Source organism: Spea bombifrons, chromosome 2 (assembly GCF_027358695.1).
Source record: "Spea bombifrons isolate aSpeBom1 chromosome 2, aSpeBom1.2.pri, whole genome shotgun sequence".
Lineage (NCBI taxonomy): Eukaryota > Metazoa > Chordata > Amphibia > Anura > Pelobatidae > Spea > Spea bombifrons.
In genome coordinates this window covers 10,154,556-10,178,800 of record NC_071088.1, presented here as the reverse complement: position 1 = coordinate 10,178,800, position 24,245 = coordinate 10,154,556, and the positions used below count along the sequence as shown (strand labels likewise).

The window sequence follows — 24,245 nt, the reverse complement described above, 5'->3', positions numbered from 1 at the left end:
CCAGTGGGTGTAAGGATTGGCATCTATTATTGCTCCGTTACACACAATCAGTACCATTATCCAAAACTAGCCCGCAGGCTGGAGTTACTGAAACTTTTTTATGGCCCTCAGAATGTTTGAAAAACCCACAGAGTTTCTTCTGCATATTTCCCAATATTTGATGTTATTACACATTACACTCCAGCCATATTATGCACTTTAAAGAATAGCTGAGTTCCCACCCTGCAAATGCATGGAGGGATTCTGTAGAATCTCCTTGACTCGTCTGCTTCTATATCTGCCCCAACCCCTAGGCTTACAGGAGGTGCGTTTAATCAAACACATCTCATGCTTGTCACTTTGCACGTGTGGTGTGCTCATCACCAGCCAGCTTCAGCTCTGGCTCGTAAAAGCCCCTCTTTGTGCATGTGCAGAAAGTGCTCTATTTGAACCTTCTTGGCCGTTATCAGCTGCTTCAATTAGCCAAGACTGACATGGAAATTCAGACTTCGGAGGGGCGGAGCGCTGCAGCTTCTCCTTAAGGTCGTTACTTTTCATCTCTAATAAATGCATATAAAAATACTTAAAAGTACTCCAATATGCATTTTTATTGGTGGAGCTATTAGGGAACCAAGACCGTCCCTTTAAAAATGTAACTAATGATACATACACACCAGAAATGCATGCTTACAGCATATTGCAAAAACAAACTTGTATTTTTGGAAGAAAAAAAAAATATTGGATGGATTCCAGATTATGAGACATCCTGGGAGAGGTGGGTCCGGAGTCAGCTGATGCACACTGCTGCGTCGTGGGAGATTAAAACAGTCAATGTAACTTTTTTCTTGTCACTCTGTTATCTCTGTTTTCCATTTTGACCAAGCCTCGCTTTTAGGCATGAAAAGACACTCTAATATTCAGAAATGCAGTTGTAGGAATGGTGGTACAGAGACAGAGACGGAATAGATATTTTGTTAGGAGGCACAGTCTAAAGGAGACGGAGGAGTTTGGAAGGTAAGCCGGCTGATACTGAATGCACTGACTTGTGTGTGTGGCGGAGGGGATTTGGTGGTCTCTTTGCTGGTGGGTCAGAAGAAGCTCTTTCATTGAAGATATGAGTTGTGTGTTTAAAAAAAAAAAAAAAAAGTGTTATGTCATCTGTCACAGCAGCCTCTATGGAAGGAGATAACGGGAGAGATGAACTAAGTTATTAACGATCGGAAAAAGGGGCATTTTATTAGCCATATAGTATATATATATATATTACTGGACTATCTTAGATTATATAATACCTTTTGTGTGCGATGGACTCACACGAGACCTTCCTAGACTAGGGACCACTAATTATTCACACAGTAGCTGTGTTTTATGCAGTGGTGATCGCACAGCTATGTAATAGAAGTTGGGGGTATATGCAGTTTAAATGCTGTATTATTTTACAGTGTGGAGTCAATGGGAAGAAATTAGAAGCATCCATAAATAAGGTGGATCCTGTTCTAGCAAAGTATACAAGGTTAGAGGGTACAGCTAAGCACACGTGAGGGTGGTCTAGGGAAATTAGGATATTAGTGAGTGGACCTGTAGCCGTGGCTGGATTTAGATGAAAAGCAGCCTTGTGGTCACGTTTCATACTTTCTCACCATGCGGCCATGTGTATACAGTCGGCGGCTGCATACTGCAGGTCCCAATCTGCCACATGAGTTGCAGTAACGGTAAGCATCAGGCTCTATCGGCCACCGGACCACCAGACATATTCCCTGTGCGCAGAGGCCCAGTTTGGTTTGGCCCTGCTTTTCTCCCACAAATGTGTGGACTTTATATATACACACTGTGTGGTGAAGTCTAACGTAAAATAACCAGCTAATGTATATATACTACGAATACGTATTCTATGAAAATACATTTCTGTCACTTAATGAAAGAATAACAAAAATGGTGAGCTTGTGTTCTATTCCTAATGGGAAAAAAAATGGTCAAATTTGACTGTAATTAGCATAAATATAAAAATGCCATACAGATTTAACATTATCTAAGTCAGATTGGCCCTTTGTAAACACATTTGGAATGCTTGGGGAGGCAGGAACACAGCAGGGTCAAGTTATGTGACCCAACGGTCAAAAGTGAGTGCAAACTGAGAGGTAAGGGGTGAGTGAGAGAATAAGAGAGGAAGTTTGTAAGTATGAATGCATGTATGAGCGTGTGTTAGCGTGAATGTGTAAGTTATGTGAGCATGAATGTATATGTGTTTGTGCGTTAGAATGAGTGTGTGTTAGCATGAATGTGTATGTGTAAGAGGACTATGTGAATGAGTGAAGTGTATGTTAGTATGTGTAGGTGTGTGTTAGTGTAAGTATGTGTATGTCAGACTTCAATGGATAGGGAATAGGTGGGAAGTGGGTGGAACCTGGGGGAGTGCACATGACCAAACACCACGCCACACTTGTAACAGCCTGTGTTATTTTCCCCCATCTTCTTTCTAATAGTCCCCTCAGAAACCCAAGAATTCCTAGATTTAATCTAGTTACCTATAATGCCCATCATAGTGCACCACAAAGATTGAACCTTAACAGGTGCATCCTCAAGGTGGAATGATTGGTACCTTTTGCCAAAACCAACCCTGTATTTTTTATAATGTAATTAATATTGTCAAAACTATATAGTCAGTATTAATTTTGCAAAGTATGTGCAGCTGAGAATTAAACAATGAAAAATAGTTTCTTATGCCCTGTGAGCTGCTGCTCTACCCCTGGGGGGGGTCCTACAACTGGATGTTGTGTGACCCCACTTCCTCCTCCTGTCCCAAAGGAAGCGATTTCCCCATTTCCCCCCTCACCGGATCCACCAATGCATGTCACATGCCGGCATTGGCAGAATTGCAAAGGAGAAATGAGGGCCGGTTGCAGGGAGATCCATGAACGCCCCAACCGGCCCTGCTCTTCCAATATATGTGAGTGGGGGGCGCCTCCAATGCATAAGAAACGCCCCTACGTAGATCTGCACCCTAGGCCAGCGCCAACCTTGCCTATAGGTAGCGCCCTGGATCTTAAAACGACTAATACTGTGGCTTCAGCAGCCGATCAGCATACCTGGGAACTCTCAGAGTTTGCCCCTGAGCCTCAGGATTCCCAAATCTCAGGGTGAAGGGGCAGATTCTGAGGGTCACATAGTCTGGAAGACTCTTTCCTATTCTACGCTGCTGTGACCATACCCGAGACAGATACGTGGTTCCATAGTACGTCATAATATTAATAACAGGCATAATATTTAGAGGGTCCCAGGGTCCGCCTAAAGATTCCAGGTATGCCAGGTTTAGCACATATGTCACTAAGTCACTCCCAGTCGGGCCCTGGTGTGAAAGTACAATAAAACCTAACCACTGAATAGCACGTCGTGCTTTCATCACAATATGCGACTGACGTATCTCCTCTACATTCCATATGGAGCTATGAATTAAACCGCTTAACCCACGTGGCTTCCTTCACATGCTGACACGTCAATAAAGGTTATTATTCAACGCCGTTCAGTTGCCAGATATAAAACTGATATTCTGCATCGGTTTTCAATGTATTAAGGGAGCACTGCATTGCTTGACCTCAAACAGCTGGCCTAGTACCCTCCAACCATATCGGTCATTTTTTGTGAGGGGCACTTATACATTTTACTGCCCCCTGCAGTATGTGCGGTGTATAACCTCGCACAAGGGAATCGGTTATTCATTCATACACTCCACACACGGCAGGGCAGTTTACACTCCACACACGGCAGGGCAGTATTTTGTATGTGTCCCTCAAAAATAGCTGATAGGTCAACCCTACTCTTGGATCCAAAATCTGTATAGATCAAATAAACAGAAAAAAACGTTATGACTTGTATTGTGTATTCCTACGACTTCCGTAACATATTAGTATATATTAGAATCAGAAATACAGAAACACAGGGTAAAGAATAAGTAAAAATGTACATATAAAGGTTAGAAACTTATTTATTTTCACATGTAAATAAAGGATCTACCCTTCCCAAAAAATGTTATCAGCAAAAAGCTGTAAGTAAATAATTTTACATTCCACCTGTTGTTTTTCCTAATAATATTTGTACTTATTGATCTATTAGAGTCTGAGCCTAATTTCCTATTTGACAACTTCCAAGGACCGCAAAGATACAGGCCGTGGGTGGAATTTGGGGGTCCAGCTGGTTGGGAATATATGTGACCCCCCAGAACAAACACACTATATACTGATTTAGATGGGAGAGCTTTGTTTCAACTGACTGGCTGCTTTAAGCATTCGGGCACAGGGGCAACGGGAAGCTGCAGCTGTGGAGGTGCAGCTTCTCCCTAAGGTAAATGCATTTTAGGTTTGCTGAATGCCTATGAATGTGCTTACAAAGGAAGCATTCATTATTCAGGGGGCTCCCTCACATACTGGACTGTCCATTTTAAAAAAAAGCAGAGCAAGTAAATCTATTTTTTCTCTATATTTTTACATTTTATAATGTAACTACGTGTCATTTTAGGTTGAAAAACACGCTTTTACTTTAGGTGATTTTTATGTGATGACATGCCGTTTTGCAATATTCTAAATTTGTTTTAAAGACTTGCAGCAGATGCTGAGTCACCCGCTGTCAGCACACGGCAGTGAATCAGCGTTGTGGTGTCTGTTTCACTAAGCGGCTTGGATTGTTCGCATGCCAAAGCTTCCAAATCAAAAGTTTCACCCCCCCTCCCCCCCGAGTCCCACAAATATACCTAAAGACAATGGGGGACACAAAAAACGCTGTCGGAGGCAGTCGGAGGTACAGATATTGCATTTTTTTCTGACTGCTTTTACCTTTAGGGTATTTTATTTACAGGGGCAATTTCATGACCCCGACACCCCCACTTTATAAAAATACACATTACGGAACTCTATGAGTAACAATAAATCACTTATCTGACTCAGAAGATGCATCCCTGCTGCAGCAGCTGCACTGCTCCTCCGTTGGTCCAACCATTCCTGCCACTGACTGGTTGCTTGAAACAGCCTATCAGTGGCAGGACAGCACTCACATGGGAATGCCCCCCTCCGGCGTTCCACGAGCCAGCGCCGGAGCTGACTGTAGGCGAGTATATGACCTGCGGGGCATTTGGCTGGCTGGTTGGAGGGCATTTAGCTGGGTGGTCTGCAGAATCCCTCCATGAATTTGCTAAATGTTGAAATTTAAAGGGACCGTTTTAAAAAATTGGATTTACAGAACCAAAGGCTAAAAAAAGCTTATCATTATTTACGGCTTTCAATGGCGCCATCATATTCCGTAGCGCTGTACAATCTGGAAACAGTAAAATACTTTTTTTGACGTAATTGTCGATACATTGGGTTTTTCCCCAGTTTTTCCTGTCCTGCAGTGTTTCTATATTACCGCGCGCATAAATCCGTGATACGGAATGTTAGCGTGTCAAGCAGGTTGCTGCTGAATGCAATCCCACACCCCACCACTAGGGGACATTGCTTTAGAAGTATGTGAATGCATGTTCTCTATATATTAAATAATTATATCTCTTCGCTAAACCACTTGGGGAAAAAAAAAAATCAGTGAAACTTATTTAAACTCTGTGCTATATATAGAGGCGTATATAATTTTAAAACAGATTTCAGACGTGTACAAAAAATGTCTATTACACATACAGGGAAGGGAATCTGTAGATAAGTTCGCCTGTCTGTAAAGGCTGCCTTAGACTGAAGAGAGTTGCAGCAGAGCTGTTATTACGACTACCTGCCAGGTCTCATAAACCTAACCCAGCAGCAGAACACGGTCAGGCAGCTCGCAGGACGTTTGGCCCCGGCGTGTCCCCGTAGCTGATGACATCACGCGGTAGGAGGTCAGGGACCCTGGAAGCTCAGGAAGCAGTTCGTACACAAGGAAGGAGAAGAGACTTAGTGCCTGACATGAGATTCCCTCCTGAGCTGTAAGTGACCTTCTTCATAATCACTCGATGCAGCCTGTTAAACATTTAAAGGGACGCAAAGCTATGGTGGCCCCGTGCAACCAAATTCCGTATTACCCTAATGCTCCAGCTCGAGCCTTTCCAGTAGTGCAGACAGGGAAGGGGTGCCTGGTGTGGGAGGCTTTATTTTGGTAGTGAAATCTCATTACTAAATGTGCTAACCAAACGCTATTTGCTCCGTGATGTTTGTTTACTTGTTGTTGGCGGGATGTTATTATTGTTTACTGATTATCTTGCTGTCGCGGTAACTTTTTGTAAGATATGCTGTCATGTTTATTACATAGAAGACTCATTAGGGCATTATTATCTTTGGCACATCTAGACTGCCCGATCCTGCTGCAAAGACTCAGACCTTAGTCTCTGGTCTCATCTTGTTTCAGGATACCTTTATGCCTATCCCATGCATGTTTAAATTCCCTCTACCACCTCTGCAGGGAGGCTGTTCCACTTATCATCTACCCTTTCAGTAAAGTAAAACTTCCTTACACTGCACCTAAGTTTCTGACCCTTTAAATTAAGATGCATGGTAAGGGATTGATTCCTGCGCCATCAGCTGTCACGCAGCCGTTGCATTATTTCGCTGCTTTGGGTATATCTGTTTATAGCGCAATGGCTGTGTCTGAGCCTCGAATATAATTCTGATCTCTTCCTCCACAATGACCGTGGAGTGTTGTGATTTGTTTTGTTGCTGATGTAGATTCCTCTCCACCTAATGTATCTGTATTATATTATTAATATGTATTATTATATATATATATATATATATATATATATATATATATGTGTGTGTGTATTGTCGAGAAGGGGTTAATCCTTTCGGTATTTCACATATTCCCATGTTTGCAAAAGAAAAAAAAATATTTATTTATTTTATATAGCGCCATCATATTCCGTAGCGCTGTACAACGGGTGAACAGGACATAATGAGTAGTGTTTGACATAGCAGTTTGACTTACAGAAACAAGGGGTAAAGAGCGCCCTGCTCGCAGGAGCTTACAATCTAGAGTCTTATATTGTGATGTCATGTTTTTTTGCATTGGTTGGTTTACTGCAATATTCTGGCACAGCTGGAAATAAATATTTGCTGAGAAATGAATAATTCTATAAATATAGTTAGAATTTCATTTGTTTCATTGTAACTTTTTTATTTTTTTTCCTCTGCTTTGGTGGTTTGTAATGTTTGTTGTGGAGACGGTTTTAATGGCTGCTGATCACACCTATGACTGGTTAATGACTTTCCTGGAATACATGTTGGGACGTTTCCCGTCGCTTGCTCATCAGATGTGATTGGAATATGGAACTATGATACAATCTTACAAGTATTTATCAGTCGGCTTCCTTGTGTAATAGCTTCAGGACACCCATCCCGCTGTTATAATTTATGTTATAGGTAATCGCCGGGTACACAGCTTTTATTTCTTTCCCAGTGCGAAAATTGCCCCCGCACCCCCCAACTTCACCAAGCAACATGTCCCACATTGCCACCTGTGCCATCTTTGCCCCCAGCATGTCAGTTCCCCCAAGCAGCTTATCTGTGTCATCGTTGCCCCCAAAAAGCACCCCCCTGCTGTGTACACTCTGGTATACATATGCAAACACACAAGCACTTACATTCATGCTCACACATACAGATGCCTGCATATACACCATCATGTTCACACACATACATACATACATACATACATACATACATACATTATTAAACACTCATCTACAGACAACAGACAAGCCAGAAGACTTGTTTTTCCCTCGGAAATCTCATGGTGCTGCCACAACCGCAAGGGATTCTGGGTAGGCACGCAAATAAGGTCAACAATTCACCTTTGCCTCTATATCCACTTTATACATGGATCCCTTGAAAGTAATTGCCAGCTGTACAAGACGGCCTTTAGACAAAACTCGGGAAGAGGTGCAATAGCCAGATCCCCGCTCATGAGGTTGTGATACTGGCTTAATAGTTGACCCCATACCGGTTCAAAAGGGTTCTAAACTGGACTAGCACCGGGAGACGCGACCAATCGGTCGCAGGGGTTGTCTAGGTCCCTTAGTGAGATGGGCGACCGCTGTACATCTGTGATCAGCCTTTCATTATCTGTGTCGTTTGTGGAATTCACAGACGCAGAGACAAACTGCGTGATTTCTTCCAGTACATTTACAGCCTCTTTAAGTAGGGGATGGTTGTAGCTGTAAATGGAGGATGGAGTCTGTAGTCATAGCTGATACATTTTATTGGTCCAACATAGAAAAAAAACCGCTGAGTCACTTAAGGCTTAGGGACCTCAGAGGTCTCTTTTTCAAGGAAACCAAACCACTGGATTTCAAGGAGGTTCTGCTTTGTAGCAACTCCTGCAGAAATCTGAGGAAGACATCTGTATCAGATATCTGTAGGCCGATCTAGCTGAGAACTTGGTCTTGGTAACCCTCTGCCGGCCGCCAGACGTGTAGTCACGTTAGCAGTGGCATTAGATGTCGTGTCCCGGGGCTCCGTGTGTTAAAGGCACAGAGAGCCTTTTAATGCAGAGAAGGCGCCTACCGCGGAGGGGGCGGCTGAGGGCGCTGCTTTAGGTCAGGCATAGGGCAACGCGGAAGGTAAATATATCATCGCCATGCTTTAGACCAGCTGGACAAACTTATGAAGAATTTGGGAGCCAGACGGATATCTGGAGCGTGTTTCATATTCTTTTAGAGGTCAGAAGATCATTATAAAATGGCAAGCCCTGCCTTAGACATGCTCCTCCTTCGCTACTGTGGCAATGTTGTCCCTGCTTGACTGGTTTACCCTAACTTTTGGTATATGGGTGATTTCCAACGTGTGTCCTCCAGGGCCACCGGCGCTGAACACATTGCAACATATCAGTAACAAGTTAATTAGCATACATAGCGGGAAAAACGCGGAAACCTGCGGATCCCGCCTGCCGGTACACACTAAAACACGCAACCGGTGTCCAAAGGAGATATCCCGGCTGACGTTTAATAGGTAAAAAGTGTCCTCCTGCAAACGGCAAGGCTATATCTATGCATCGTTTTGATAACACCATTGGAATTCCTGCTGTCAGCTAGAATTCTGACACAGTGCGGGAAAATACCCTGGAATGTGTAATGTAACGTGATATGACCGTGGCAAAAAAAAATGCCGTTGCAACACAGATATAACATAATAGCCAAAACAGAAATATGACATCATTGAAATGTCTCAGTCAGCACATTTTTCCCCAAAGGCGTGCTAGAATGTGCTGTCCTGTTCTGGCACCGTCTGATGTGAAAATGCATTCATATACCTGATCTCCAGACATTTGTCTTTTTTAGGAACTGTGAGCATGGGCGGGGGGGGGGGGCTGTACGTAGAATTTTCTTTCTGAATACCTAAATATTTTTTTATTTTATTTAAAATGTATTTAAATGGTTTTCTTTATAAACACACCCTGTGCTGCTGTTATAATGCGTTCTGAATATTGTGAAGTCTAAGCTTGTAGATACTGTGATGTATTCGTAACCTGCAAATTATTGAGCTCCTGTAAAAAGGGGGGCAGCGGATTTGGGTCACCCCCCCAAAAAAGGACTGTCCCTCCTAAACAGGGATACTTGTTAGATGTTTTGTGCATAAAGCAGAAATGCACAAGGAGTTAATGATTAGCGTTCAAAATGTAGACAAAATTGGTCTAATCAGTAGAATTGAAGGATAACATGTTTGCACCTTTATTGCTAAGACAGCGGTGTATTGGGGCATTTTTGTATTCAGAACTAGGCATTTTATATACATTTATTTATATATATATATATATATATATATATATATATATATATATAATTTAAATGCACAAAAGCATAAATATAAGATCATGTGTTTGTTCATGGTAAATAATCCTTAGCTTATCTGTATTTATCCATACATCTGTATTTAATATGTATTATAATACATTTGTGTTTTCTATACTGAGTTGAAGAACCAGTAGGACCTTCCAGTACATATTACGTAGTCAGAGCTGTCAGACCCCGGCTGGGGACGTCGAGCGATTTGGCGTGTAAGGGGTTTGTGTGTGAGACTGGGGATCGCCTCGGTTTCATCTGTCGCTTTGTTTTCACATCTAGTGTCAGAATCCGGCATGCGTTACGGATATCGCCTGTAGCGCCCCGGGTGCGGAGGGGGTCCGATTCCTTCATCTAATACCTGTATCCATCAAAACAGAGAGAGAAACGCACATTGCGATAAAAATATTTCTCCTGTAGCTGTTGTGTAATGAGGCTGGAGAGTTTATATGCTCCATTGACCGTGCCGTTATCTGACTATATTGATATTGATTTTGGTTCCTTGTATCGGAGGCACTGGGTGTAAGAGCCAAGTAACAGGACTCCTGGGTGGCCTTTTTAACACGATGAGTTATGAGATTGGGGTACGTTAAAGGAACCCTCCGGTGTAAAATACGTATCGGCGTTCGTATTCCGTTCTGTAGGGGTCGGCTTGCAGGAGGAACGAGCCGCGGTGGCTCCTTCAAGTCTTAAATTGACTTCAGTTGAAATTTTTGCGAACTTATGATTTAGTGGGTAAATCCTGTAGCGGTACCAAAAGTGTTGTCAGCCTCGGGGTAAATGCCTGTCTGTCTAAAAATATAATTAAATCTAATAATAATAATATAAGTCATCGTGAGATGTTGAAGTCCCCTGAAAACGTTCCATTTAGGGAAGACCTTCTTCGGGTTAATGGATCACTACCGGAGCGTATGGAACATCCCTGAGCCATTAGAACAGGCAATATCCGGATATTCGACAACGTCGCGTGTTGTGGACTTATGAATACATCTTGTGGAGTTATTAACCGGCCAAGAATATATGAAAACTTTCATATAACTAAATCACAGGGGGTTTGTCGAGAGTTCGCAGTCATTTTCTTGACTTCACTATACATTATAAAGGACCATCCTAAATAAGCTGGAGAAAGAGCTGGGCTGGCCCTGTATAATGCATAGTAAAATTAGCGAGATCGCCTCATCAGTTAAATGCATTAGACAGGCTCTGCTAAGCCCTTCTATTGGCCAGTGTTGGCCCTTCATAATAAACTGAAAGAGTTGCAGATTCCCCCTTTAGTGAATAGACCCCACGCAGCTGCTGCTGATTTCCCAGAGAACGTCACACACGCGAGGGGAAACGCTTGTGCAAGCTGCAGCACAGAAGCGTGTTGGGAAGTAATAACATTCATCATCCGGATCTGCGGTCAGGAGGACTGACTCAGCTCACCTGCAGCCTGCCAAGTGCTTTATTAAAATCATCTCGCTGACTCCCAACACGGAACAAACCGATCTTTAAGGTAGCCGGGGCTCTTGTTTTGCTTCATTTTGTATAATATTTTTCAGTGTAACCATATGAGAATTTCTAGCAGCAAATATATATCTATAAATACAGTGTGTGTATAATATATATATATATTTACATACATGTGACCTGCAGATATTGCATACATTCTAACTTCTACAGAGCTGAGGAGGTAGAGTCGCTCAAACTGGCAGTGCTACGGCGCATGCGCACAATTCTGCGCAATATGTCCCAAACACCAGAAAATTAAATCGGGAACGATAGATGGCGGTCCTGAATCCCGCTGTCCCGAAAAGCAGATGGGACAGCGAGATAAAGTCCCAGTTGTCATGTGGTGCACTATTTGTTGTGCCCTGTTTGTACAGCGCTGCGGAATATGATGGCGCTATGTAATAATAATTGCCATGATTTGAGTTGAATTGATTTGAATTGGTACACAAATGTTGAATATAAAAGGTCTGCTTAGATGTGCCAGCGATCTCCCTGATTTATTATGTAAGCTTTTTGTTTTAGTTGTACATCACTGATGAACGATAGAGTGACATCATTATACAAAACATTACAAGCAGCAAAACATATTTTAATTTGTCAGGATAAGAGCATTTTAATCGACTGAAATCAAAGCCAATTAGGGTAACTCATAGTAGGGAGAAGATCCGGAGACTTTTGGTTTCGTAGAGACAGAGGATGAAGAAATACAGCTCCTGGGGTACATACGGCGCTCCACCTCGTGCCAGTAATCTAGTAGCTCATAATTGTTAGGTTACGGCGAGGGTTAAATCCCACACTGCCCATATTGTATAATTGTGTTTATGGAATTTTCACAAAGAAACCCAAACTGAACAAACCGTTCTCGCGTTCTCCGGATCTTCAATGTGACTCATTAAGAACATACTCTTCATGCTCCTTATGCCAGCCCCGGGCAGAGAACGTATGGCCCCAGTCCCAATTACCCACTTAGACATTCTGACTAATGAAAGTCTATGGAAGAACAGACTTCATTAGCATTGCCATAAAGTATCAGCCCAGTGTGGTGTCCGACAAGGGAAAGTTACCATATCACATGACTGACAACAATGGCCGCCTCCTGGTCTGCAGATAAAGGGAGTTTAAAGGAGCAAAATGTTTTTTTTTTTTTTCTGTAGGGCTTCTCCTTTACAGCTGTAGTAGACATTCTGGGGGGAAGGAAGCTGACTTCTGTACCATGGGATAGAACTTTTACTAACAAATTTATTTTACAAAATGTGTCAATTACATTAAACGTGCAGGAGTGATAAAAAGGTGTTTAGGGGCAGTTCCTCTACTACCCAATTGACTCATCAGAAGAACCACGAGGGCTACACTTACCATTGGCATTTAAGAAACATCTGCCCCCAAACACCTGGATTATGCGCATAGCTCATGTGACGTATCAAAGACCCCTTAGTACCAGCGAGTGTTAAATTCCATATTTTACAATCTATAAAAAATATTTATAGTTACAAATAGAACTTTACGGGAACTGTTTAAAAAAAAAAAAGCTAAAACTGCAAGATATAATGACCTCCTCCTACTCAACTACGGATCGGTGTGTTTGTTATTCTGCTGATTGTCATTGAATAAGAACCCCCCCCCCAAATATTCCACCGCTTGTGTAGTGAATGTCCAGTGAATAATTTATCTGTAATATTTCACACGTTGTACGTGAACAGCTTGTTAATTTTCCACAACCTGTTTGCGGATAACCGTACAGGTGAGTAAAGTTTGATTGCGTTCTGTTAATTGTCCGAACGGGGAAAATAATCGTTGGAACTCTTATTATTCTTATTATTGTTATTGTTGAGGCGGTGGAGATCGCGGCGCGGTTCCCCAGTGGGGAGGTTTGGTTATGGGCAGGCTAGAGGATCCAGATGGCGATTCTCTGCCATGTAATTCTTATTCTTATTGTGGTTGAACAGCTTGTGGAGTCATAGACGGTAATTATACAATCATACTCTGCCTATTAGAAACAATTGCCATGCCTCTGTAGTACATGAGGGATTCTTCTCAGAGCCAACCTGCTGCGCGTACCATCTCTGCTGGGTTTCTCCTGCGCAAAGGACAGAGCTCATACTGCAAAATGAATGGTTAAATAGGATATATGGCTATATATGATAAATGCATTGCGCAGGGCAGCTCAACCCTTCTTGTGAACCTCTTAATAATGCAGACTGAAATCAGGGAGTTGGAGTGTTTCACCTGCAACTTCTGTTTTAGGTGCTTATTCTCTGGATGCTCTTTATAAATTTGCTATCTTTCGGCAAACCTTTCTCCCATTTAGTAAGACTTGCCCTGATCACACCAATCAGCTCTCTGACTGCATGACGGGGGGTTATAAGGCAGGGGTTGACATATTTTTTTTAAATTTAGTAGCCAGCCCTAAAATGTAGGCAATTTTTTTTTGCAAGCCTACATGCTAACATTACATTAATATACTTACACATACAGTCACGTATGTATATACACACGCACTAACATACAGTAATATACTTACACACACACACACTACCGGACAGTAATATACTTACACACACACACACACTACCGGACAGTAATATACTTACACATACAGTCACGTACGTACATACACACGCACTAACATACAGTAATATACTTACACACACACACACTACCGGACAGTAATATACTTACACATACAGTCACGTACGTACATACACACGCAGTAACATACAGTAATATACTTACACACACACACACACTACCGGACAGTAAAATACTTACACATACAGTCACGTACGTACATACACACGCACTAACATACAGTAATATACTTACACACACACTACCGGACAGTAATATACTTACACATACAGTCACGTACGTACATACACACGCACTAACATACAGTAATATACTTACACACACACACACTACCGGACAGTAATATACTTACACATACAGTCACGTACGTACATACACACGCAGTAACATACAGTAATATACTTACACACACACACACACTACCGGACAGTAAAATACTTACACATACAGTCACGTACGTACATACACACGCACTAACATACAGTAATATACTTACACACACACTACCGGACAGTAATATACTTACACATACAGTCACGTACGTACATACACACGCACTAACATACAGTAATATACTTACACACACACACACTACCGGACAGTAATATACTTACACATACAGTCACGCACGTACATACACACGCACTAACATACAGTAATATACTTACACACACACACACACACTACCGGACAGTAATATACTTACACATATTGTAACACACTGGGTAAAATACTTACACATGCACTACCGGACAGTAATATACTTATATAGACATATTTACACACACACTCGGTTATATATTTAGACACGCGTACTAACACACAACGCCATACATACTTACCCACACATGCACACTTACCTCTTTCTACCTCCATCTTTGTTAAGGAGGATTTGTTGCATCCAAGCTCTGGGGAAAAGACGTCATAATCCCCGCACTCACACTCCGCATGCTGGACATCTGTGCTGGCATCGGGGGCTCCCCTGGCAAAGCCTTGGCGCCAGGACGCAATTTTGTGTTGCTATGGTCACCTGGAATTTGTCGTACCCTGGTATAAAGTATTTATTAACCAGCCAAATTATTAATGTAATCTAATAGAGTGTAGTAAGCTTGCAAGGGCAGGACACGCTTCTCCTTCTGTACCTTAAAGGGACCGTATACTGTCCCTGATGCCCCCACTAAAGAATAATGCTTATAAAAGTACTCTGTGAACTGGGGTCTGTAGGTGAGATGTGGAAAGGGGCAAATGCTTGTGGGGGATTTCAGTGGAAAAGGGAGACACCACTAAAATTTAAAGGGACTACGCAGAAATCATATGCATTAAAGCGCGCATGATGGAGCGGAGTGGGAAATGTGCTGTACAGGTGCAGTCGGCAGCCATTGCCTTCCTCTACAGATGAAATGTTTGCGAGATGTTCACATTGTATACGTTGCCGGTGTTTGGTAATGTGTATAAGATGTATCGATCTGTCACTGTGATGTTGCGAGTTTTAGGCTTGATGCGCGTTTGGATGTTTAATAGGCTGCATGTACTTGCGCTATATTAATACATGTGTCTGATTGCCGGCTGCCCGATGAATGATATTTTAACTTAACATGTCACATTCCGGGTCTGTTAACCATTTATTTCCTGTTTTTGTTTTTTAATCCCAGCTGTAGCGTTAAGTGGAAGCATGCTTTCTGAGTACACCGTGCAGGATGACTTGTAATGAGAAGAAGGACGCGGCGTTTGCTTATGAATCTTCTGTGCACTCCAAGAACCTTCTACTTCGTCTTAACGCCCAGCGAGAGCAAGGCCTCCTCTGCGATGTGACCGTAGTGGTGGAAGACCAGAGGTTCCAGGCTCACCGGGCCGTGCTGGCCGCTTGCAGTGAATACTTCCTATCCCGCGTAGTGCCGCCGTGCGACGGCGATTCCATAGTCACCTTACCTGAAGAGGTGAGAACGACCGTCTGTCAGTCTGTACAGCACTTGGTATAATGCACAGCTGTTCCAAAGGACACGCTTGCCTAATGCCACGCTTGTTCAATGCCACATTGTTCTTCAGGGGTATTCATTTTAAACCCTATCGTATAGAGACAAACGCTGACCCATTCGGCCCCTCTAGTCCCTGTTCTTGTCTTAGATTCAGGATAGCCATTTCACATGCACACTTGCCAGATGCCCTAAGGATAAGGACCGTTGCCCATTGTCCTTTTTTTACTATTAACCACCATAATCAGCCTTTTTTGAGGCAGAATTACCCCTTACACCTTAAAGAGAAGACTGTGTGGACTTTCTATGTAAAATAGGGCTGAAACAACTAATTGATAAAATCGATAATAATCGATAATGAAAATCGTTGTCAACGAATTTCATCATCGATTAATCTGATCGATTTTTATCGATTATAGAAAGAGGTGTTTTTCAGAGCAAATGCTCTGAAAAACTCCTCTCCTTATATAATCCGACCTCAAACAGAGATCGGATTATAACACCGGAATCCAGATCCCCCGCAACGCTGCAGGGGACCTGGATTCCCCTCACTGTCGGCCGGTCTCTCACTTCCGTCTCTCTCCCCCTTCCATCTGACTCCTCTCCCCTCCCATACATCACTCTGCCTCTCTACCCGGCACCGTTACCGACAGGCACTTTCCCTGCAGCTTCATAGAAGCCTCAGTGTAAGTGAAGGTGAGTAACGGAGTCTGTCTGTGCGATGCAGACCCCCACCGGCTGACAGAGAATCATCCTCTATGTCTGCATCGCACAGAAAGACTCCGTTACTGCCCTTCACTTACACTGTGGCTTCTATGAAGCTGCAGTGAAAGTGCCTTCAGTAACGGAGCCGGGTAGAGAGGCAGAGCGGTGTATGGGAGGGGGGAGGAGTCAGAGGGGTGTATGGGAGCCACCCTCCAATACACCACTCTGGCTCCTCCCCCTCTCATACGTCACTCTGCCTCTCTACCCGGCTCCCTGGTGTCTTGTCAGAAACGGAGGTTCACAGGAGGCAGAGTGGAGTATGGGAGGGGGGAGGAGCCAACGTGATGTATGGGAGGAGGCAGAGTGGAGTATGGGAGGGGGAGGAGCCAAAGTGATGTATGGGAGGGGAGGAGGCAGAGTGGTATATGGGAGGGGGGAGGAGGCAGAGTGGTGTTTGGGAGGGGGAGGAGCCAGAGTGGTGTATGGGAGGGGGAGGAGCCAGAGTGGTGTATGGGTGAGTTATAGTGGTGTATGGGGGGTATTATGAATTTTTAGGGCATATAGGGGGTATAAGGCATATGGATATTAGGCATATCAGGGGGGCATAAACATATCTGGGGGTAAAAGGTATATCAGGGGGCTCAGTGGCATATAGGGGGTATAAGACATCGATATTAGGCATATCAGGGGGGCATAAAACAAATCTGGGGGTAAAAGGTATATCAGGGGGCTTAGTTGCATATCCCTGGCATATAAGGAGTATAAGGCATATTGGGGGCACAGTGGCATATCAGGGGGCACAGTGGAATCTGGCATATAAGAGGTATAAGGCATATATGGGGCAGAGTGGCAAGCTGGGGGTCAGATGTGCATAACTGGGGGCAGTTTGGTAAATAAAAAAATTTAAACAAGGCTTTTTTCTCAGTTTTTATTAAATATGAAAAATAGTTAACATATTAATTAATATTTACTAATACCTTTGTATTAAAACCTAGTTTGAGAAGCACTGTGTTTGGGTTCTTGTAGCTTTTATTATGTCAGTAAAATAAGAAGGTGAATAGAGAGAGGCCATTGCAATAAAGAGATGAAAGTGTAAATTGTACGTTTTTTATTGCAATTTTTCTTCAATTTAAAATAATGTATTTTTTTATCCGATTAATCAACAAAATAATCGGCCAACTAATCGATTATTAAAATAATCGTTAGTTGCAGCCCTAATGTAAAACCTTTAAAACAATTTGCTGGGTTATTTATATGACGGGGTGAATTGGGGGTAGAGGGGTACACATGCAACGTATTTGTCAACAGGTATGCTGATCCCGTTACGTGTAAATGTGCTATTAATGTGGCTAGGACAATGTATGGATAACATGATGTACTTCTGCCAATGTCCAATGCCAATCATAAGTATGTAACCTGACCTTGACAAATTGCCCTGACGTTAATAATGAAGGACTTGGCTTTCCTTAAATTCAGTGAAGATTTGCCCCGGGCAAAGAAAAGAGTTCTTTCTTCTCTGTGTTACGGAAAAGATAAAAGGATTAGACCTTAATTAATTTCCAGCTAATGGTCTGTGAATTAGAGAGGTGGCAGCCTGCTGGTGCAGCGAGGGATTATCCCTTCATAATATATCGATTTAACCAAACTGTTAAAACTTTTACCTTTCTTCTAACCTGCTGTTGATTTCTTAGTAGAGTCGCATGATTAATAATATAAATAATTTTTTAACATCAATTTAATCCATGAAATCTCCTTCCTAGATTTTACTCCCAACTGTTTTACATGTCTGTGTTCATAGTAAACCTGAGGATATGATGCCTACAATGAGATAGAGGGTGTGGAGAGCTTGTTGAATTTTGCATTAAATACAGCCCGGTGTTATAGAGGAATAAACTGTTTTATAAAGCCTTTCTTCTCTTTTGCGAAGACATTAATGGCACGGTCCAGCCATCATAGGTACAAAGGCAAAAGAAAAAACACAGTTTGTGACTCTTTCCAATTTTTGCAAGAAACTAGGGAAAAAAACTTCCTTCTTGACCACAGAGTGCCAGTCAGATCTCTCCTTGGATCAAAAAAAAAATATCCCTGAAAAAAAAAAAATTATATTTTTGCAAGTATTCATATGGATGAATCAATCATATGCACTTAAATTATTGTTTTTGCCCCTTAATGATGCACAGAGGGATTCAGCAGAGCCCCCCTATGCATTTGCCCTGTTTCTCCATTAGCTCGTTGGCGTGGAGTTATTTGGCCGAGCGCATCTTCTGCTGGCCAACGCGCGCTAGACACTCTGCGCAGGAGTTCTATGGGATCTAAAAGTAATCCGTCGCATGCACAAGCATTGATTTTTAATGGGATTGCTTTCCTGGCACTTGTTGGCTTCTTCAAGAGGACAAAAGTGGTGTGAAAACTGAATGATGGAGCGGGTGATGCGCTGCAGCTTCTCCTAAAGATAAGTGGATAGGGGCACTGGAATGTCCCTTTAAGTAGCACAAGGGTCGGTATTATAGGAAGGATGGCATAAGCGCTCATGTAAAATTAAAGCTTGTAGCCTATAGTTAGGTGCAGATAATGTCTAAGAAAAAAAAAAATCCACCGATGCGTACATAATTGATGTCTGATTCTGTATAAATGCATAGTAACAATTGTCTCTCTTTCTCTGCCCCTCTCTACAGGTAACCGTGAAAGGCTTCGCCCCGCTCCTTGAGTTTGCATACACGTCTAGACTCCTTGTCAACAAGGATAATTTATCGGAAGTCAGAAAATGTGCTACCATCTTGGAGATTCATGACATAGAGGAAACATGCTTCCATTTTCTCAAACTGAAATACCTGGATAATAAACCGGAGACTCAAGATTGCCCTAGAAAAAAATGCTGCAAGTCATTTTGTCCAAAAGCGAACGTTCAGTGCGAACAGGATTATGTAGTCGGCCTGGAAATCGATGAGGTGGAAGAGCTTTGGAAGGAAGAGTTTCCCCAAAGTCTGAAATGTACAACCGAGATCGAAAATTTATCTCGGGCTACTGAGAGTCCTAAAAGGCCATGCGAAACCTCATGCTTTGCCAAGGATAATTCCCAAGGGTTCTCTTCCCTATGCCCAAAATATAGAAAGTTTCAGAAAGCCTGTAGAGTCGGGCGCGTTCGATCTGTGAGCACATGTTCCGGGAGTCAAGAAGCTCAGAGTCCCTCTTCTAGTGTTTCAACGGAGATATCTGAAAATGTAACTTTGCCGAAACCTCAGGAGAACGCGAGTGATCAGCTAGACAATAAAAACGAGAGTCCGCTTGTAGATATGGAAAGGTACGAGATAAACCCACCAGACAGCAATATAACGTACCATAACCTTACATATGCCGAAGAGAAAACCAGTGCCAAGTTGGTGTTTCCTCCTTGCTTTTCTCTGGAACCTCGCAATTTTAACTCTGTGCCTTTCCAATGTACCTACGAGCCGTTACGCAACTTGAACTACATTGATATGCATAATGACTCCAATACACCGCTTCCTCCGGAGAACGTCGGCACAGAAGAAAGTGCTAATCGGATCGGAGAATTCTCTGGCCCAAAGCAGGTGAGCGAGCCGGATGTGTGTGTCCCTGGGGAGTCTCTCCTGACCAGAGAACGTAGCATCGAGGAGAGAGAAGTTGCAGAGCACCTTGCGAAAGGCTTTTGGCCTGACATTTATGGGACTGAACTAACATGTCCACCGGGGATAGAACTGATGCCTGCCAAAGAACCTGCTGTGCAACCCAACGCGGAGAAAAGGTCGGAATGTCCGTGGCTTGGAATATCCATCAGCGAAAGCCCGGAAAGAACGTTTACAACGCTCAGTTCCGTGGCGTGTCCGTTCATCAGTACGCTTTCCAGCGAAGGGAGTGCCAACAATCTCGAAACAAACAATGAAGAATGCCTCCAAGGGAAGCAGCCAGAAAAATGTCCGTACGCGTGTTCTGTTAGCGTGGAAGGAGATTCTGAAACAGACAGCGAGGGCGATAGCGGGGAATCTCTTTCGGCCAGAGAGCGGGAATGTGAGGTGGGTAGACAATCCCTCCGCCAGCGACCAAGTGATGGTTGGCATGTATAGCCTAGACCTGAACTACAACACAAGTGGTAGCTTTATATTTCACAGGGTGAAACGGTGGGCACGGGGGGCGGTTAATATTGGGCTTAAAAATTGTGATTTTCATGAACGATGTTATGGTGCTTAATCCACTTAATCCACAAAATTGTGAATTCCGTTGCAGAAGAAACTGCCTTTCAGCGCACAAAAGATCATTTCGCTTTCCCGGTATGACTTCCAGTCGCTGGTGAAAATGCACAACCTCACTGCCGAGCAGTTAGACTTCATCCACGACATCCGCAGACGCAGCAAGAATAGGATCGCTGCCCAGCGCTGTCGCAAGAGAAAACTGGACTGCATCCAGAATCTGGAAACCGAGATTCAAAAACTGGTATGTTCTGTTTTGAACAATGCGCGCCACCCAACCTGTTCCTGGTCAATCAGAAAAAGTTTTTGCTTTAATATCAAAGATCGGGAGGACTTTGAAAGTTATGCACCACTTAGGGACTTTAAGGGAGCCCCGTATCAGCGTAATATTGTAGCTTGGGCCAAAACAATGGGGAAACCTCAAACCACACATTTATTCAATGATTTTTTTTAAAAAAAGTTTTTTTCTGGAAAATGCACCAATTCAGCTTCCAAAGAGAAGCTACCAAAAAAAAAAAGATTAATCTTTAAGAAATTTGCTTCAGTTGTGATTCTTTTTCATATATTTTTTGTTAATTAAATTTCATGTACAGTTAGGTTGGAAATATTTGACACACTGACACAAGTTTTGTTATTTCACTTGTTTACCAAATATTCAAGTTTCCGTGGGCTTAAAGTGCAGTCTCTCAGCGTTAATTTGAGGGGTTTGGAATTACAGCTCTTTAATATGTAGCCCACTCTTTTTTTCAAGGGGCCAAAAGTAATTGGACAATGGACTCAAAGGCTGTTTTAATGGACAGGTGTGGGCTATTCCCGCATTATTTCTGTATTATTATTATTTTGTTATTTCTAATTCATCAATTAAGACAAACGTTAAGGCAGAAAGACCCACAAACCAAAACTGAAGACAGGTGCAGTAAAGGCCTGGCACATCTCAAAGGAGCAATCCCAGCTTTTGGTGATGTCCGTGCGTTCCAGACTTCAAGCACTCATTGCCTGCAAATTAACATTTTATTTTCGATTGTGTTGATTTGTCCAAAAACATTTGAGCCCCTGAAATTCCTAAACGTTTCATACAATATATTTGTTCAACCGTTCGATTTAAAGCTGGAAGTCTTCCCCGGTTTTGGTTCTGCCCCCAGGTTGCAGCTACCCAGTATTTTTTCAATAAGGGACTTAATAAATATTTTAGGACCTATAGAAAGTTTTGGGAGTTTTTTGTATTAACTATTTACATTTTTACACAATTTACATTTTTTTGCAGTAGAATGTGTACTTTATCTTGTGTAACGATTCATAGTTACAATATGTTGCAAGTCATGCCGTGTCATTCTAGAGTATTATCTCGCGTGTAAACATTGTCCTTTTGGCCTCATCAATGGCGCTCATCTGGTCGCTTGTAATTGTGATGGAGATCAGCAGTTTGATCGTTATGTTGCTCCGTCTTGTTACATGTCATTGTGAATCAGTGACATATAGAAAATGAGAAAAGCAGGCCAGGGTTCCTTTTGTGTCTCATAACTGGAGGCGGCTTGGAGAAGTCATAATATTAGAAGTCATAATATCTCGTGAGGATGAGCTGGACAGATCAGCGAGGAACAGAGTACCCTCTGGACTTGGTCTTGGTTACCTCCTTAGCGGCCAATCTGACGCCGATTTCATCTACATTGAGGGTGAAGACCGAGTTGGGTGATATAGGTGTGGGTGCTCCTGAGAATACCAGTTTGTGTTTTTGGAATTAAAAACCCAATTGACCCTAAGACATGAAGAATTGTCTGAATGGGGATTAAACTGTACTTCATTCAGGGGGTGCCATTATAGTCTATATATTTACCAAGTCATGTGGTCAGTAAATCTTTTATGTGTTTTAGGGACATCCTCAAGACCAGTTTCTGTGTGTCCCATCAATTCCAACCAACAGTTTCCTATTTTATTTTAAGTACTTGCTGTAACATAGAATCGGATGGCAGAGAAGAACCATTCAGCCCATCTAGTGTACTCGTTATTTATTTTTCTGTTTATTTTTTTTGCAGGAAGATGAAAAAGAACATTTGCTGAAGGAAAGAGACCAACTTTTGTCCACCCTTGGGGAAACCAAGCAGAATCTCAGCGGCCTGTGCCAGCAGGTGTGCCTGGAAGCTGCGCTCAGCCGCGAGCAAATCCAGATCCTGGCAAAGTATTCCAGCTCCGAATGCCCTCTTTCCTTTCTGACGTCGGAGAAAGACAAGCTGCTCCTGCAGTGCCCGTCCATGCTGCAAACATGCCAGCAATTCACCGAAGGTTCACCGGGGGTAGCCAGCCAGCATGATAGAGGTGGAAGTAACAAGATTTTACCGAGCATGGGTCCAATGCAGAACGTAAGCCCCCAAGAAGAATTACTGGAGAAACCAAGGAGTCAAAGTGGGATAACCGATTTCTGTCAGCAGATGACTGATAAATGCACTACTGATGAGCTACATTAGGACCTTTTGCCGTGGCCCCTTATCGGGCTCCATATTGGGAAGAAATTCCTTAATTTTCTACATTTATACGCCTCGGAGAGAAATCCTTAAATGTTTTTTTTAAGGGGGGGGGGAAACATCTGAACGCAAAGTTCAAAACAGAAGCAAGACTTCTGAATACGAAATATAACTTCTCATTTTATCTAATGGTGCAATTTAATACGCAAGCATGCTCTACACAATGGATGCATTTCCAACCACGGGAACAAATGAGTTGTAATGATGTAATCAACCCTTCAGTCCACAGCGCGCTTTGTACATCGCTACACTTTGTGGATCTGAGGCAGCATCTCCCCGAATTCAATGAATGAAATTGCCACTCGTGGGTGTAGGAACCACGTTGACGCGGGAAACCAACCTGTCCAAGGTTACTCCAAACCAAAGCCACACTACCAGCATGAAATTAAGGGTCGGGACAATATTTATTGTAGAATTTCTACTATTTTTTTTTCCCCATTGTACAGTTTCAGAGCCCATTAGGAAAGAACAATACCCCCCCCCCAAAAAAAACAGAGGCTTAAATTAGGACTATATATATATATATATATATATATATATATATATATATATATATATATATATAATGTTATATTATATTGACAGGTCTTCCACACGCTTATACTATACAATAACTAGGGCTCAAAATACCAAGGGTGCTACATATACTCCTTTAAGCCAATCACTCCTTCTAGGCAAATAATATTGTTGGATTTTTTTTTAATTCCATCTATTTGTTATGTAAATCTTAAGCTGATCGTGTGCGAGATCAGAAGGCTAAGCAATAACCCAATACTCCTTGAACGGGAATTGTTTCCACCACAACTTTTAGCAACTAAATGTATTAATTTTAAGTCTAGCAACCGGTGTCATTGCCTTGTATATAAGTAAAATGTAAAAGATTCCCGCATAGAGGCTGAGATCTGTCTGATCAGGGTCAGCATTATCTTATTCCTGACCTCTCCCACCCTTACAAAGACTGCCATAACCAACTATTAGCAATCAGCAACCTAACAAG

At 42.5% G+C, this 24,245-nt stretch overlaps 1 protein-coding gene across 2 annotated transcripts; it reads left to right on the top strand.

Moving 5' to 3' along the window:
* Positions 1-792: 792 nt before the first annotated feature.
* On the top strand, positions 793-23,371 carry BACH1 (BTB domain and CNC homolog 1). 2 transcript variants are annotated; one of them, XM_053456796.1, is made up of 5 exons: positions 793-993; positions 15,499-15,783; positions 19,200-20,555; positions 20,767-20,973; positions 22,763-23,371. In XM_053456796.1, exons 2-5 carry the CDS (start codon positions 15,544-15,546, stop codon positions 23,189-23,191), a joined length of 2,232 nt encoding a protein of 743 aa, XP_053312771.1. In that variant the 5' UTR covers positions 793-993; positions 15,499-15,543; the 3' UTR covers positions 23,192-23,371. The 2 variants fall into 2 exon arrangements, with proteins under 2 accessions (XP_053312771.1, XP_053312772.1); XM_053456797.1 differs by lacking the exon at positions 793-993 and adding an exon at positions 5,758-5,920.
* The last annotated feature ends 874 nt before the right edge of the window (positions 23,372-24,245 follow it).

Bases quoted from the DNA above. Each gene is read 5' to 3' on its own strand.
- BACH1 (XM_053456796.1), top strand. From the start codon at position 15,544: ATGACTTGTAATGAGAAGAAGGACGCGGCGTTTGCTTATGAATCTTCT. The intron at 20,556-20,766 runs GTGGGTAGACAA...ATTCCGTTGCAG, and splicing joins CCAGAGAGCGGGAATGTGAG to AAGAAACTGCCTTTCAGCGC. The intron at 20,974-22,762 runs GTATGTTCTGTT...TTTTTTTTGCAG, and splicing joins AAACCGAGATTCAAAAACTG to GAAGATGAAAAAGAACATTT.